Below are 18,544 nucleotides of genomic sequence, written 5' to 3'. Positions count from 1 at the left end.
GTTAGAGGTTTATAAATTTTATTTATGGTCTAAAAGGACCAGCTCTTTGATTCGTTAATTTTTTGTATTGTTTTCTTAATTTCAGTTGCATTAATTTCTGCTCTGATCTTTATAATTTACTCTCTTCTATGAACTTTGGGCTTGACTTGCTCTTTTTTTTAGAAGCTTGAAGTGTAACATTAGATTATTTGTGCTTGTTCTGTTTCCTGATGTGACAATTCACTGCTATATATTTCCCTCTTAGGACTACTTTCATTGTGTCCCAGGGGTTTTGGTATATTGTATCTGCATTTTATTGAATTGTAGGTATTGTTTAATTTCTTCTTTAATTTTACCTGTACCTTATTGGTTGTTCAAGAGGTTGTTATTTAATTTCCATGTATTTATGTAGGTTTTACAGTTTCTTTTGCTATTAATTTCCAGTTTCAGTGCACTATGGTCAGATACTATGCATGGGATGATTTGAATCCCTTTGCATTTAGTTAAGAATGTTCAATGCGCTAATATATGTTCTATTTTAGAGAATGTCCCATGTGCAGCTGAGAAGAATGTATACTCTGATGTGGTTGGGTGGGACACTCTGTAAACATCTACTAAGTCCATTTGTTCACAAGTTTGATTGAATTCTGTTATTTCTTTGCCTACTTTTTTCCCCAGTTGACCTCTTTGTGACAATGGGGTATTAAGGTCCCCTGCTACAATTGTGTTATTTTGTATTTGGTTTTTCATGTCTATTAGTATTTGGCTTATATAGTTGGATGCTCCTGTATTTGGTGCATATATATTTATGATTGTTAGCTCTTCTTCTTGAATTATAACTAACAAGTTATGTAGTGACATTCTTTATCATTCTTTTGATCATTTTTGGTTTGAACTTTACATTGTCTGCAGCTACCCCTGCTTTTTTATAAGTTCCTGTTGCATCGAATATTGTTTCCCATCCTTTGAGTTTTAGTTTATGAATTTCCTTTTGAATCAGATGTATTTCCTGTATACAACATATTGTTGGATCCCGTTTCTTGATCCATTCTGTTAACCTATTTCTTTTGATTGGTGAATTGAGGTCATTTACATTGATGGATATAACTGATATGTACTGGCTCAACTTTGTCATAGTATTTTCCTGTTGTTAGTCTCTTGCTTTTTCCCCTTGTTTAATTGTTTACCCTTTCTGGTGTTTTCTTTCTATTGTTCTGGAAGTTGTAGTCATTTTTATCTCTATCTAGTATGTCTTTCAGTACTCTTTCTAGGGTTGGCTTGGTAGGCATGAATTTCTTCAGTTGTGCTTTGTCATGGAAGTATCTTATTTCTCCATTTCAAAGAAAATTTTGCAGAGTATAGCAAGCTGGGTTGCAAATTGTTTTCCTTCAGGGCTTGAAACACTTCACTCCAAGCTCGCCCTAACATGAGGGTTTGTGCTGAGAAGTCTGCTGTGATTCTAATAGGCTTTCCTTGATAGGTGATCTGTTTCTTTTCTATTCTGTTTTATGCTGAATTTCTGGGATCTTAATTAGTATATGTCTGGGTGTAGATTTATTTTGGTTATGATGCTGGCACTTATCTGTATATTTGATTCTTTTCCCATTTTGGGAAATTTTCTGCTATTACTTCTGCAAATAGTTTACTGATGTCATTTGTGTTGACTCCTGCATCTTTGTTGATGTCTATTAGTATTACATTGTTTCTCTTTGCATCATCTATTTTTAAAATTTTATTTTAAAAAAGCCTAAACAAAACAGAAAACAGGTAGAAATGATGCATACTTTCAAAGAAAAAATAAACAGCAAGAAGTCACTGGTTGATGTTTACGTATTGTCCTCTTACAAATAGTTGTTCAAGATACAAAAGTGGAACATATAAAGTGGGGATTCAAACAGCAAGACTGCAAACAGTTCTGTTCAACTATCCAACAAAAACTTAGTAGCATGGTTATCAATCCTATACACTTAAACATACATACAGTTATCCTTATCTTCATTTATATTAGATTAAACAAACCAAAACAGGTTAAAATCACTCTGAACAAAGAATAATAGTATTGCTGGATTTCACATCATGACACTCCAGAATCAGCACTGGGTACTGTCGTGTCTTTTTTTCTTCAAAGTATTTTGTTCATTTCATCATGTGTCATAAGCTCAGTTCTCATAAACTGTTTATAGGTTCTACGCATGCATGAGTCTTAACATGTATTTCTATCCTTTCTATATTAGAGGGTGAAACAAAACAAAGCAGGACAAACCAAAACATATTCCTATAAACACATAAAATGAAAAAGACATATAAAACCACTGTACAAGGAGTTCTACCATGGTTCTGTGTTGTCTCTTGTTATCTTCAATAGAACTGGCTATATCATTGAACATAGTATAACTGATACATCAGTACATAACAGTATTAATAAAAACACAACCTTGTAGATGGTATAAAACTACAAAAACAGGTAGTAATCAAACCAGGATGGGTATTGTAGTGAATCTTGTCATCTTCAGTGTAGTTGCCTATACTCTCAGACTTGATACTATCAATCATAACAGTTTTGAATAAAATTTGTCTATACCAAACAGCAATCAAACAAACTAGACTTAACTAAGATCAGTAATGGTAAAACATTACAAGTTATACAGGACTCCAGATTAAGTTAATAGGAAATTAAAGATGATAACTGTGTTACATCCTGATATTTTTGGGATAGTTGTCTGTGTCCTCAGATCTAGTGCATGTAGACAAACTGGGACAAAATAAATTCTATCTAAGCAGAGCAGTATGAGTAATATGGGTTTTAATTCCTGATACATTATTAACAATATCTTCTGTTGTCTTTTTAAAAGCTATTCCTCCTCTTTCACTTCCTCAGGGTGCACTGTGCATTTTTGGATCTCACCAACACCCTCAGTTTTAAATTGGGGGATCAACCTGCTATTTACCTGAGTGGTTCTGAAGGTTCTCCTTCCTGGACTTGACTTCTAGTTGTATTCCTTTACCAATTAAAGCCTGTCTTTCCAACCTATCCACAAATACTGGTCAAGTTGCCCCTATTACTCTGGTTCCCTGTCACATAGAGCATTGTTTTCTCATATTTTATTTTCAGTCCATATACCCTCTTTCAGGTTAATTAAGAGCATCTTAGTGGACCCTACCTCCTGATCTACTCCCTCTGTGATTCTCTTTTTTAAAATTTAGTGTATCAAGGCCATCTATATTAGAGATTATAGCCAACCTTCTCTGCATCATTTCTGTTGTGCTCCTTTTCTGCCATTAGTTGCCTGTTTGTCTTCTTCATTTTGCCTTCTGCTCCATTCATTGAGGCCTCTCTGCCACTGTTCCTGGAATCCCGGTACTTTTCTCTCTCTCTAGAATGTTCTTCAGTATTCTCTGTAGAGTTGGATTGGTGGTTGCAAATTCTCCCAGTTCCTCTTTACCTTGAAGCATCTTGTTTTTCCACTAATTTCTAGAGACAGTTTTTCAGGGTACATCAATATGGGCTCGAGGTTATTTTCTTTTGAGGCTTAGAATACTTCACTCCAAGCTCTTCTTGATCTGATGGTCTGCATCGAGAAGTCTCCTGTGATTTTGATGGGTTTTCCTTTATAAGTAATCTGTTTCTTGTCTCTGACAGCTTTTTAATGTTCTGTTCTTATATTGAATTTCTGGGATCTTGATTATTATATGCCTGGGTATAGTTCTATTTTGGTTGTAGGTAGCTGGAGTTCTGTATGTTTCATACATCTGAATATCATTTTCTTTTCCTATGTTTGGGAAGTTTTCCTTAATTATTTCTGTGAATAACCTTTGTAGTTCCTTTGTTTGTACCCCTGCTTCTTCATTCACAGTCTTTATTCTTAAGTTATAGAGCCTCTTGTCATCTTCTAGCCTTTGCATTGTTACTGCTTGTTTCCTGTTATTTTTAAGAAAAATTTTTTTCATAATCCCATGTTCCAAACCTGTCCTCCAATTTGGATAATCTATCCTTAGTTTCTTTCAAGCAGTTTTTCCAGCTTTCAATGGAGTTTTTAATTTCCTGGTAATCTCTTTGAACTTGCTTCATGTATTCTATGTTTTCTTTATATTCTTCATCAAATAATTCTCTCCTTTTTTGTGTTCCTCCATTCTTCCATCTGTGTCTTCTTGAGAGGTGCTTAGCATTTCTTTTATTAATCTATTTATATCTTGCTTTACTTGGTTAAATATTTCACTTTTGAACTCCTCTATGAGGTCCCGCATATATCTCTTTATGTCCACTGGTGGTGTGTCTGATATTGCATGTTTGCTGTCCTCAATCTCCTTTGTATTTACCTTTCCTGGATCAATGTTCTCAGGGTTGGGGGCTGGGGACTTTTTCTTCTTGCTTTCTCTCCTCATATTTTTGTTTCTTCCATACAATCATGTAGAGGAAGCCCCAGTCTCTTTCTTTGTTGGCTATGGTTCTTCTGGAGTGTGTTGGTTAGGTGATCCCCTCTAGTGTGCTATTGTGATGCAAACAGGGGCAGCAAATGCTGGTCCTCCCCTCTGAGTCAACCTGTGGAGGCCTTCACTGTGTTAGTGTGTACTGTGCATAGGGAATTGGTTTGGGACAACTTAATGGGTCTCAGGCAGGATGTGACCCAGGCCAAGCACACCCCACCAGTCTCATCTGGGAAGGGAACAACTGACTGAAGCTTCTGCTGTTCCTTGTTCTTGCCAGTCCTGCCAGGTTCCAAGATGTTGTCCCTTTGGAACGACACCCTTTTCTGTGGAAGGATTTTATTCTTGGCACTCATTGCATGTCAATGCAGGTCCCCTGCCAACTTGGCTCTGGGTTGGGCCTGCTGACCCCCGACCTCTGTGCACCTGCGGTTCCAGTGAGTCAAACCAGTGGGAATTCAGACAGCTCAGTAAGTCGCAGCCATGTGAGTTCGGGCACTGCAGCAGGAGCTCCAAACCTGTAGCTGTTCCAATAGTAGCGTCAGAACTGCATGTTTGGTTGGTTCTTCTCACCTTAGTTTCTTCCTGGGTTGAGAGGATCCATCTCCCTCTGTCCAGGGCTCCCCATGCTATGTTATTTTGGCATCTAAGTTGATTATCTCAGGGAGCTTCTGTAATCTACTCTTATCTAGCCACCGTCTTTACCGGAACCCACTCTTTGCATTGTCTTGAAGCTATTGAATTGTCATTTCATGCTGTTTTGCTATTTTTAAAAGTTCTTTCCTTTCATGATCACTAGCTATGATTTTGAAGACAGCTTCACAACCCAAAATTCTATCCTCAATTTCATTCAAATGGTTTCACCAGCTTTCAATAGTATTTTTATTTCCTGGATATATATCTTTGAACTTGTTTTATGCATTCTACTTCTTTTCTGTATTGTTCATTCAAGGTTTCCATTATCTTCCCATGCTCCTGTACTTTGTTATCTATATCTTTTCTAGCTATGTTAAGCAACTCCTTTATTAAGGTTACTTCTTACTTTATAAGAGAGATTATTTCTAATCTGATTTTCTCTATTTCCTCATGGATTTGTTTCTTTATTTCACTTGCTGTCTTTTCAGAAATTTCAAGTGTATTTCCTCTATTTTGATGTCTCCTGCACTTGTTCCTGATGGACTGAACATTTAAGAGTACATTTGCTTTTTCATTCTGTCATTTTCACTTCTTGGGTTAATATTTTGTTCTTTTCAATTCCCCTAGTCTCAACTGTCCATCATGTGTGTCTTTGGATCCTACTGTGTGGTTGATGTTTGTCCAATTGCTTGGTCCCATAATAAAGTCATCTGATTTCCTCCTGCAGGGCCTGTTGGGTGAGTCCTATATTCTTTGTAGGCTAACTAACCTAGGAATATTGGTGTGAGTCAACCCTTAGTTCCTGGCTGCTCCAGGCTACCAGATCTATGTGGCTATAGTGTGAACCTCAGCTGGGACCCTACTGTGTCACTGGGTGTCTCATAGACCCTTTTGCTTACTTCAGGTTGGGGGAGGCCTTGTCAGCACTCTCCTCAACCAACTTGGTGTTCTCTGTATGGAAGAAGGACTCACCCACAATCTTGCCAGAGTTGCTCAGGTCCTACAGCTGGCGAGGAATTCACTGCTGTTCTTGTTTACCCTATGAGGTCCTCTATTTGAGAAGGAAACTCACCACAGTGTTGCAAGCCTACTGAGGCTCCCACCAAGGTTCTGCAGGTGGTGGTAGGGGTCACGAATTGTCCATGGGCTGCTGTGGTCTTTGGGAGGGGGGTAGAGTCACCAATGAATCTGCTGGCTCTTTGATCCATGGAGAAAGAAGAGAGGTAAAGTCGACAATCTGCCAAATTCTAGATCTGTGGGGCAAGGAGGAGGGTGGGGCTGATGATCTGCTGTCTCCTAGGTCCATGGAACAAGGAGCTAACTTACTATCTTAAAATTATTGTCAAGTTTAAATATGATGTGATATTACTTGATACCTTCTTAGGTGATTAAAATAACAATTCCTCTGTCTTTGAAATTTTGGAGAGTTATTTAGCTCTATTTTAAAAGTATCTTTAATATTCAAATTTATTTAGGTGTGCAATTTATACATGTGTCATACAACATTTTTATATGAAAACTGATAGTAATATGTTTTGTTAGGAGTTATGCGATTTAAATAGAAGTATATCATTGAACTTTACTTAAATATAGAATTTAAAGTTTTTCTAATGTTTTAAATTTTTGCTTCAAGATGTATTCTCATTATATATTTGGAAGTGCAAAGCTTTAACTCTCAGTAATCTTGTTATTGGTGTACAGAAATGCTATTGATTTTTGAGTACTGACTTTGAATCCGCTACACTGATACTTTGAACATTGGTTCTAGGAGCCTTTTGATGGAGTTTTTGGGGCCTTTAATGTAGTGTATAAGTTGATCACCAAATAATGATAATTTAACTTTTTTCTTCTCTATCAATATCCCTTTTATTTTTCTCTCTTGTCTTATTTCTCTAGCAAATGTTTAAAGAACTATATTAAACAGAAGTATATATATACATTTATATATAAAATATGTGTATGTATATACCTACATATGCATACATATGTATATACCTACCATGCATCGATAGAAAAAATTCCAGATATATGAGATAAATAGTTGGTATCTTATGATTAGAATTTTAAAATGTTTACTTTATATTCTATGATGTATTATTAAAAAGGAATGGGTACATACTACTTTTATGATAAATGATTTTAAATTCAAAAACTTAAAGCAATATATGTGGTAATTATGATTATGTTATTTAATGGAGTTAAAAAGATACTTTTAGCTGGGGATATATCTCAGTAGCACAGTGCCTACCTGGCAAGTATAAGGTCATGTGTTTGATTCCTGGTACCAAATAAGATACTTTTAATTATTATTATTATTGGGCACTGGGGATCAAGCTTATGACCTTATACTTACCAAGCAGGTGCTTTGGCCACTGAGCTAAATCCCTGGCCCCAAAATCCTTTTTTTTTTTTTTTTTTGGCTACCAGGGATTAAACTCATGACCTTGTTCTTGCTAAGCAAATGCTTGTGCCACTGAGCTAAACCTCTGGCAATACTTTTAATTTTTTAGGCCCTTTTGAATTAGGAACTTTTAAGAATAAATGAGGATACATTACTTTTGTAATAATATTTTAAATAAAATTACTTTAAAATAGTAAACATGGTATTTATCTGACAGTTATGTAATACAAATTATTTCTGTGACTAAACTCAGGATACAGTTTATTCATTATATTGGTGTAGAATAAATCTGCTCATTTTATACTGTTATCAGAGAACTGCCATTATTTTAAAGGCTAGATCTTTTCTAACATTCATTAAGTTAGAAAGTAACAGTGAAGATCTGTCCTATTTTTTTAAACTGGAGTGTTTGTGAGTGAAGTCTTGATAATGAAACTTTCACAGTAATTGAGATTCAGAAAACAGATGTTGATAGCAGTTTTTACTGGATGTTGCTAGTCAATTGAGCACAATTTTCTTACAGGAAGATGATATCATACTTCTTAAAGCCCAGAGCATTTATCAAAAACAAATGTCAAACTGAACCTGAACTATTTATCAAGAAACAATGTGCAAGCATCAACTGACATTATTTTAATATTATTCTTGTCACGGAATATACTTAGACTTAGGTTGGCTGGTAAATTGGTTAAGTTTAAACTTAACATATAACCTGGGGTCTGTGTTTTTCAGGTGAAGCTCTGAAGATATCAGCTGAGAGATTTACAGATGACCCCTGTTATCTCCCAAAAAGGGAGGCTGTAGTTCAAGCTGCCCGGGACTTGTTGGCTGCTGTTACCAGACTCCTTATTCTCGCGGACATGATTGATGTCTTGTGTCTGCTGCAGCATGTGTCATCTGTAAGTAAAAGATGGCTTAGTTTGTTTTGGTATTGTTTTCACTTCTAATTCCATTCCTCAAAGCTGGCATCAATTCTGGTGCATTCCTGTCTTACCATCATTTCTTATGTCACTGATCAGAAGCTTGACCGGATTGGGTTGTGAGGATTAAAGTATATTTCAAAAGATTGACAAGCCAGAAGCAGTATTAAAGTCAGTGGGAAATTGACGAACAGAAGATAACTTGTTGACAAAGAGAAAGTGCTAGACTTTTGATTTGAATTTATTATGTACTATATAAATATAAGTAAATGATATATAGAAAATATATGACAAATATGTTCATATAAATGGATTGAAAGGAAAGATCTTAAAAACTTAAGATATTTGGAAGTTTATTCTAGTTTGTAAATGAACACCACTTTGAAAATTCTTCTTGATCAATGAGAATTAGTGCACCTTTACCAGTTGTTTGTGAAGTCTGTAGTAAGCTATTATAAAACATATACATAGATTTAATGAGTAAAAATACATTTTAACTAGAAGGAAAGCAACCCAGCAAGATATTTTGCTTGCTTTATTTTGCCAGACAAATCTGTTTAAACAGAAAGAAACCTTTAGTAAAGCTTTTTAAAAAATTTCTTAATTTATTTAGTTTGACCAAGTCATAGTATCCAGAAGAAAAGTTACAAAGAATCTCTTGGAACTCTGCTGAAGTTCCTGCTTTAAAGAGGTCCTTTACACTTGCATCCATAAACACATCTGTTTTCATAAAAGCACCTGGTTCCTAAATTAAGAAATAGTAGCTCTATTAGATTGCCCTTCTTGTCAAAATCATTTTATCTAATTGTTAAGCTAAACTTCCTTTACATCTTGTTTTGATATTTATTTTGATATTTAGAATGATCTCTTTGTTCTTTGATGTTTATTTTCTTTGGTAATTTTGTTATTGTAAAAAGCAATTCTATTTGTTCTTATTACTTGGTTATTAATTTGTGGAATAGGAACAAATATCTGAACATTTCTTAGACTCAGTTTTCTTGTATTTGAGCACAGATACTCATGAATGCTATAAATAAGAAATGAATATGAAAGACTGAGTGCAGGTGATTCCTAGTTCTGATGACCCAATATTTTCTATATTTCAGACTCTAGGTTGTTGAGATAGAGTGGAATAAAGGACTTTTGCAAGTGAAAGCTTCCATGTTCATAGTCAATTAGGAGATAAATGTATATAAAGAAAACAACTACTTTCACTAACATTTTGAGAGCCTGAAAGTACTAGATACAGCGGTAGCTAAGTCATGTATACAACATCACTTAAGCAAGTGGATGTGGTAAACCAAACAAAAAGTACTGTTTTGTAATAAAAGTTCTTGCTAATAATTATAGTTTTTATAATGTTCTAGAAACTGTTGGATTATCTCCATTAATTCAGTGCTCACAATAGCAGTATCATGAATTTAAGAATCTTGTTTACAGGAATGGGGAAAAAATACTTGTGGAACTTTGCACACCAAGAGTTAAAACAGTTTAACTACAAATAGCTTTAACCAGTGTTTAGATAAGTTCATGGGCTTACAACAGGCTATAAAAAAGTTATACAAACTTAAAAAAGTTATGTATGTCAGAAGACATTTAAAATCCAATCATCTTCTCTCACATTTCTGGTGACTTTTCAGTACCTGAATTTGGTCTAGAGTATTTAAATTACTTATAAATATGTATTGTAAAACAATGATGTTTCATCTGTGAAAAGGAAGGGATGTCACATCAGAGAGAAAGGAAAAGGAAGCCATTTGTGGTAAACTATGATAGAGTTGTGTGCTGAGCATGGCCTCCTATATTCATCTCAGGAAATTCTTCGCTATGTTTTTAGGTCTAACGTTTTTAAAATGAAGTATTCATCAAACTTTATTCATTTTCCACAGCAGAAAGATTGAACTGAATTATTAATTTGCCATTACAAGCAGTAGAATTCCTGTAAATTACTTCAGGAAATATTTTTTATGCATATTGTATATTGTAGGTAAATTATAAAATATGGAAATCAAAACATCTTGAAATATAGCCAGATTGTCTGATGTGAACATGCCAAAATATTTTCAGATAACTGGTTTGATGCCTAACAGTATATTACTTATTAGTATTTTGGTTCACACTGATTTTGAGAGAAGTCAGAATCACGTAGTATGTAAACTCAAACTGCTCTTCATCCAGGTCTTTTTTGTGTGATACTAGTTTCATCTTTTTATATGTAAAGGTAGATGTTACATTTATATTCATTGAATTTTATTTTGTTAATTCTGACTTTATGTTATAGTCCATCACAATCTTTTTGGCTCCTGATTTTGTCTTCTCCTCCTAGCTTTGTGTCATTTTCAAAATTCTTTGAACAAGTTATTCATAAAAACGTTTAATGACATTGATAATAGTGTCATATCTTCCTTTCCAATAAACACCAATCAAATATTAACAGACTTTGAGTAAAGTTATTGAAATGAGCTTTTAGCTCGCTTCATTGGGCTACTATATAAACTTTTCTTCATTTCCTCTTCCACTTTCCCAAAGGCATTTTTGAAATGAAGATATATTGTCTGTGGCATTATGGATTTATCAGTCTAGTAACTTTAGTTATATAGGAAATGAAGTTAGTTTGGCGTGACTTACTCTTAATAACCCAATAAGAGCTCTAAGTGACCATTGCTTGGTTGCTTTTATTCCCTTTTTTCCTGACCTTCATTTTTGATTACTCACAATCCACTTACTTACAATCAAACGCCACTTGTCTGCTGGTATCTCCTGGCCTTAAATTCTAGAAATAATTAGTTTGTACCTGTAATCCGTGTCCTGCCAAATGTAATGTCCACCTCAAGATTTCTGTGAGTTTTCTGGGAACTCATATTCTCAGGGTTGCCTCTGATGCCAAGCTCTTGCTTTTCTATTCTTATTTGTCCACTGGGTTCACCTAGACCACTAGGAGTTGACCTTTCCCCCTTGACCCTGACCCTCTCTCATGCCTCCTATTCTCTTCTTCCCTCTATTCTTGCCCTCATACATGTGAATCTGAAAAACCCTATAGAAGCATGGGAAGATGGAAAGATGTGCTTCTATGCTGTAATAATATATCCTAAACAGCTTTGATTTGTATGTTAGAAGTATTCAAAACCCTTTAGTGCCTTCATCTCATTGCTCCTCCACTGCTTTTCTTCTTCCTTCTTACCCTTCAGACCCATAAATTCTTGTTCATTTGAATATTTTAATGCTGTAGATAGTTGCTACCTTCCCACCGTCAAACTTGGCTGCTGCTGCTTTGTGCCCTAAGGACATCATTATTCACCTTAAATTGCTCCTTAAGGTATTTTCCTCAGCATAAACAGTGCTCTTCCTAAAAAGAATTCTGTACTTGGCTGTAACACACATACCTTATCATGTAATGATATATATAGAATTTTTTTTGGCTAAGTGAAAGGCTTTAACAATATGGATTTGTTTTTCTGGGTACAAACATTTGTTTCTGAAAAAGCTGGCTACCTTCTTATTTTTTACCCTTATTTAGAATGTAATGGACAAAGGCCTGATTCTTCTCTCTTCCTGTTTTATCTTCTGTATTTCACACGTTTCTGGGTCTTTATTTTTCCTAACACTCTTATACAAGTCCCTGACATTTTTCCTTTGGCATTTCTTCTTTATTGTACTGCATCAAAGAATTCTTCTACTCTTATAAAATTTTCTTTAGTTAGCTTATTGTTTTCTTTTGTCTTTTTTTGGCTTATTTAAATTTTTTTTTTTGTCTTTTTCCTTTTTTATCGGTACCGGGGATTGAACTCATGACTGCCTGCTTGCAAGGCAGGAGCTTATGCCGCTGAGCTAAATCCCCAGCCCCCGGCTTATTTAATTTTAATTTTTTACTTTATATAGTAAATTAAAGTCAGAAAGGGTTGAAGGTATAAACATTAAAACAGAAGCATTAAGAAAGATAAAATAGGCAAAATGCCTGAAAGCATTAAGTGTAGGAAAGGATTTTCTAAACAGAACTTCACTTGCACAAGAAACAGCAATAAGAATCAACAGATGGAATTATATCAGACTAAAAATTTTCTGTACAGCAGCAGGATCAATCAGAAAAGTGAAGAGATTACCTACAGAGTGGGAAAATTTTTTTTGCCAGCTGTTTCTCAGAGGACTATTATGTAGAATAATCAAAGAACTCAAAGAAACTAAACCACTTAAAATTAAAGATCCAGTCAAGAAGTGGGCAAAAGAAATGCACAGACATTTTGCAGAGGAAGAATTACAAAGGGTGAACAAATGTGTGAAAAATGTTTTCTATTGAGACGTTTCCTAAATGACAAATTTTCATCACAATTGAAATATATTTCTTTTTAGATGTCAGCGGAATGAGATGTTACTTTACTTTTGATAATATTTTGTACCTACTATTTCCTGCTTTTTTATATCTATTAAATTATCCATTTCCTATAGAGACTGCCCTCAGAGATGCAATGAAAGTGAGCACTTATGAGGACATAGGGTCAGGTCATCAGGCAGAGCAAACATGGGCTGCTAACTCCTAATTGGACCAGTCCTGCCACCTACACTGAGCTAATGTATAGTTAAATAATTAAGAATTTTTAACTTGTCAGTTTTAAGGAAATATTATTTTCTTTTGTGGGAAACAGTTTGAAATCAAAGATAAAAGGCAACAGAAAAATGATACTTCAATATTTCCTTAATTTTAGATACATGGGAGGCACTTAGCTTTTGATTCTTAATTTTTATAAATATTTAACTTGAAGTTTTCCTGTTTTTGACACTACTCAAGTTTTCCAACTACTCTAAATGATTTATTCTTTTTCAGAATTCCATATTCTATATTCTAAATAGTATATGAATCATTGTCATTTGGGAGAAAGTTAGCTTCGACCTCTTTATTTCTTGAGGAGTTAGGACAATATTAGGAGAAAATGGCTTTCAGTATCAGGGGGAACTTGCTTGACCCCTGACTTTGCTGTTGATTAGCTGGATGACTTGGAGAAAGTAAAATGTCTGTGAGCTTTGACTTCTTTCTTTGAGTTATAGGGAAACTAAAGTTTATTGTTAAAACTGAAAGGGTCTGATACTGGAATAACAGTAGTAGGTAGCATAGTATATGTTCTTATCCTGCTCTGAAGTTCTGTACCAATTTCACCGCATTGTTTTGATTGGCTTTGTTCTGTCTTGTTTTGTGGTATTTTACTATCTTCAAGACAAAAACAAAAACAAAACAAAAACACTTTGAAAGTATCTTGTGAAAATTAAGATATAATTATGAGGCAAGAAATGGTGTAAGTTCTCTTTCACCTTACTTTTATGGTCCCACCTATGCATTCTTATTAATAAAATGAGATGGATCTTTAAAACTGCTTTATTGAAGTGTGATTTTTAGGCTTTATAATTAACTTATTTAAAATATATAATTCAGTGATTTTTGAGAAAATGTAGAGGTTTGTACAGTCATAACCATAATTTTAGGACATTTCTGTCACTCCCCTCTGATGGATATTTTTCCCATTTGATGTCACTTTTCATCTCCGTGCTCCCCAGATTTGCTCATAGGAATAGCATTGGGAAATAATTTTAACATTAAAAATTTATGTAAATGTACTGTTTCCGACATTGTCTAGCTTATTATCTTGAGGTAATGCCCAATCAACAATTATTGAGTAACAATTTTGTCCAGTCCACATTTACTACAGAAGGTGTCTTGAATTTAATGACAATGGTCTCAGAATTTTATGGAATTTTTAAATTTATAAAGCAGTAAGTAGAAAATTAGATCATAAATTGTATTTGGGTAAGAACTGTTTCCTTTTTGGTTTCCTGTTTCTTGTAGTCTGCCATGCTCTCTGTTGATAAATATTTATTGAATGATTTCCTTTAATTTTAATTTTTTTATTATTTCATTTTAAAGAAGATAAAACCAAGGATAATAAAATAGAATAAAACCGGTATAAGTGATACAGGACTTTAAAACATTACAAAATCAACCATAGTTACCATAATGCTTTCTATGTCTTCAAAGTAGCTGCAGATACTTTTGGAAAAATCAAACAGAAAAATATCAGACAGAGCAGAATAGAATAGAAACAATAAAAATAAAACAATGAATGCAGTAAAGGACTTCAAAATAAGCCAATAGTAAATCCAAAATTATTTCCATTTTATATCTTGTTGGCTTTGAAACAGTTGTTCATGCCATTGGATTTGACATAATCAAAAGAAAAAAGAATAAAATCAAACCCCACAAAACAATGAAAATGATATAGGACTTCAAAACAAGACAATAGGGAATCAATACTATCTACAACCCTCTGAAGGAGAATCCTTCTAGATGCCACATTGTGTACTGCTATCCTCTGAGCTGATGTGACCACTGGCCCTAGACCTGCAAGGTCAGGGAAACACCTAAACACCGCAGGCATTTCACCTTGAAATTGCATTTCACCTTGAAATTGCATTTCACCTGATAGCTACTATCACAGCCTGTATTTCTCCAGATCAACCAGTCACTTAAGTGTGGGGTACTTTTGTTTGCTGCCTGCTTGCCGGGAGGGGCTAGGGTCTGGTTCCCGGTGTGGCGGTGGTCTGTGCATGGTCCTGATTCCCAGACAGGGCTTGCTTCATGATGTGATCTTTCATTTTTGTTCAACTAATTTTTACAACCTTATGTAGTAAGCTGACAAAGACAATTTGTTATGGGTAACATAGTGCACAGCTGGAGTGGTAGAGAATTGCCCAAAATTATTTAGTTATTAAATACCATAACAAGGTTTTATATTGCACATTTCAAGGCCAGTGTTCCTTTAACAGGACTATTTCTAATTTTTATTTTGCATAATCACTCTTTATAGTGAAAACTCGTTTGAGATATATATCTGTGTTTTAATTTTCAAATTCAGATGTAAACTTTCCTGCTCTGGAGGTTGATGCTGTGGATTCAACTCACGATCCACATCTTCAGTCCTATAAATTTCCTAATGAGAGGTATTATCATTTTGTAGGTACATTTGGAATATATGCATGACAGTCAGTTTAGAAAAAGAAGTGAGTTTTTCTATAGTACATCATTTTGTTTTCTTTGTGGTTGCCATATTTATTAAGGTAGTTTAGCCATTTCTTATGCTTGGCTTTTTAAAAAAAGCTTTACACATGAATATTTATAGAGCACTAGTATTATTCTTTTGAGTATATTCTCTCTCTCTCTCTCTTTTGGTATTGGGGATCAAACTCTGACTTTGTGCTTGCCAGGCAGGTGCTTACACCGCTGAGGTAAATCCCCGGCCCCTCTTTCACTTTTAGTCTTCAGAATCTTTTGACATTGCTTTAAACTGACATTTTAGGGAAACTAAGATCACACTTAGTGATCTAGTGCTATCACTCAGACACTTATTGGATCCTCATTTGTACATATAAGTCTTGAATTTCTTTTTTTTCTACAGGTAGCACCCAGTACCTTGTATAAATGCAAAAATATTAAATAAGAAAAGGCGACAACCATTGATCTATCTCTTGTTTTGGAGCAATACTTGATTTTTTTCATTAGTGGAATTAGTAGGTTGCTGGAGGTATGGATTTATTTGAATCAATTCTTCTGACTACAAAAGGAAGCCAGGGCTTTCATTGGCAATGAGGGTTAGGGAATCTTCACCTGCCACAGTCCTGGCTGTATTCGTGTAGATTAAATCCTGATAATGAAAGTTCAAACTCAAATCTGTACATTATTCAAACTATGACCTTTAGTTAAAACACTCTCAAAGATGACGTATTATTTCTGAATTTTCCCACCTTCTCACTTGTTCATGGACATGTTACATGAAAGTACTGGTTTTATGTGTTTATTATTTTGAAGTCTTACCAGTGTATTTCTCCTAAAATTTTCATTTGGAATTGTGTAAACTGCATAGAAATAAATGTGAAGAGGAAATATTTAAGCAGAGCTAATATTTCTTAGAGAAGAGGAGGAACAGAGAATAAAATTGATTTAGAATTAAATGAAATTGATAAAATAGCTTGTATTAATTCATAGATAAAAATACTTAAGTTGTTAGATCTAGTATTATTTTGATTTGAATGTAGTAAGAAGGGATCAATAAATAGGCAAGGTACAGAAATGATCATACAACATGATAAATATTTAATAAAGGTCATCAAATTATGTTGAAAAGGGCTTAAATTACAAAAGTAGGAAAATAATCAAATGTTGCTGATGTTTGAACTGATAAGTGGGATGGATTCACATATAGGTATTGGGTTCTGTCCATTTATTTATTTATTTATTATTTTGAAAGTATACAACAGAACAAGTCAGAATAAAGCCAACTAAGATCGTACAGTGAAATTGGTACAGAACTTCACAGCAGGTTACCGGGATAACAGTAATAGGTATCACAGTATATTTTGTTATCTTTATAATAGTTGTTCTTTCAGTCACGTATATTAAAATGAGATGAAATATAGAACACTATAGAACTTATCAAAACAGAATATTGAATAGAGCAGTACCATTAATCAGAAAATAGCAAAACAGTAATAAAAATATTTGCCTTCAAAGAAAATGGTAGAAGGAAGTTCCCCTTATTTGCTATGGTCAATCTCCCAGGAGATGCTCAGATTTCTGGTTCCCACTTGCTAATGGGCGGGGAGGAGGAGGAGGATACCGGAAGTGGGATATTTGACTCTAGGCCATGTAGCAGTAGGTTCACTATTGCTAAGCAGGGAGGCAGAATGGTCATTTGTTTTCACAGTGTCCTCAGTTCCAACATGGCGTGGATCTCAGGAGCTGCTGCTGGTTTTCCCCCTGGAAGGGCTGCAGTGGACCACACTGCTGCCGCTTACCATGGAGGGGAGGTGCTTGCTTGGCTTCCCAGAGTCCTAAGTTCCAACATGGTGCGGATCTCAGGAGACACTGCTGGTTCTCCCCCTGGAAGGGCTGCAGTGGGCCATACTGCTGCTGCTTACCAGGGAGGGGAGGTGCTTGCTTCCTGTCCTAGATCCCTGATCTCCCAAACGAGTGTACGGCAGAGGTTAAATAAAAACAGACAAACTGTATGATTTTTAGGGCTCCAGGAGGGTCAAAACCATTTAATTAAGCTCGAGACTTTGAGGGTAAAGACAAAAGATTCTCTGGATCAGTCCGTTTATATTAGGCCCAAGGACAAAGGGCAGAGAAACTGAGGAAAGTGCAGGCAACACAGGACCTTGGGAGTCACTTCAAAAAGACGTCTCCAAGTCATGAATCAAGTGAATTAGTAGGACTGGCTTATCATGAAGACATGGTAGAAGTGAAACTGTAGGAATAATCTTTGCAGCTGCAGTCTCTACCTTGTTAATTGGGGTTGGAGCCAGAGGGTCCGCAGCTGTGGCCTTATCTTGCCCTTTGAGGTATCTCTGGCCTCACAGGCCACTACAGGCCTCAGCCAGGACCAGTGATTCATAGAGGTTCACTTACTATGAATCAGCTCCTATTACCAGGTAAGGGGCCGAGGCCTAGGGCAGACTCAAAGATAAACATAGAAAGCCAATTAGTAAAATTTAAATCCTGCTCAGAGCTGCTTCGTAGTGGACTCCAACAGGTCTTTGGAAAGTTTTCTTTGTGGTCCACTCATTTTTTTTTTTTTTGTACCAGGGATTGAACTCACGACCCTGCATTTGCCTGGCTTATGACACTGAGCTAAATCCCCAGTCTTATTGTCCAACTCAGATTCCCTCATGTCTTCTGTATGACCTAAGTCCCTCCGTCAATATCAGTGAGATTGTTGAATTTTCACTGCATGTTTATTTTATCTCATTTTTGTACTCTTTACTGATTGCCTTGTGTTTGAGTAAATGGTAATATTACAGTAATACACTACTTTAACCAAATGTTCTGAGTCTCAGTTTACTCATTTGTAAAATGTGAATAGCAATAGGGACTCGTGGTTCTTGTGAGAATTCAGCTGAAAGCATAAAGTACCTTGGGCTGGACATGTTGGTGTCCTTCCCATTTCGTGTCTAGTTTGTTCCATAATCTGTAAGTTCCTTTAGGGCAAGACAAGTTTTATATTCAAGGTGCCTTCAGCATAGTAGTTCTAAATGACTATTTGTTGAATTTAATTTGCTGTCTTGCCATAGTTTAGCTCTATTATTTCCCATTTCTTTTTCCTCTGTCACCTTGGATTGAGATAAACATGTTGCTTTCGTGGAA

At 35.2% G+C, this 18,544-nt stretch overlaps 1 protein-coding gene across 10 annotated transcripts in view; it reads left to right on the top strand.

The window, feature by feature from the left end:
• The window catches only part of Ctnna3 (catenin alpha 3), a 1,637,747-nt gene that overhangs the window by 178,324 nt on the left and 1,440,879 nt on the right, over window positions 1–18,544 (top strand). For all 10 annotated transcript variants that reach the window (XM_063239556.1, XM_063239557.1, XM_063239560.1 and 7 more), the window contains one exon: window positions 8,174–8,340. In XM_063239556.1, coding sequence (XP_063095626.1) covers window positions 8,174–8,340 — 167 coding nt within the window. The remainder of the gene's footprint in view (window positions 1–8,173; window positions 8,341–18,544) is intronic.

The sequence above is a fragment of the Cavia porcellus genome, unplaced genomic scaffold (genome assembly GCF_034190915.1).
Source record: "Cavia porcellus strain 051 isolate PalLab524CR breed Dunkin Hartley unplaced genomic scaffold, mCavPor4.1 scaffold_28, whole genome shotgun sequence".
Classification (NCBI taxonomy): Eukaryota; Metazoa; Chordata; class Mammalia; order Rodentia; family Caviidae; genus Cavia; species Cavia porcellus.
Note: the sequence above shows the minus strand (reverse complement) of the source record. Positions and strands in the feature narration are given on the sequence as shown.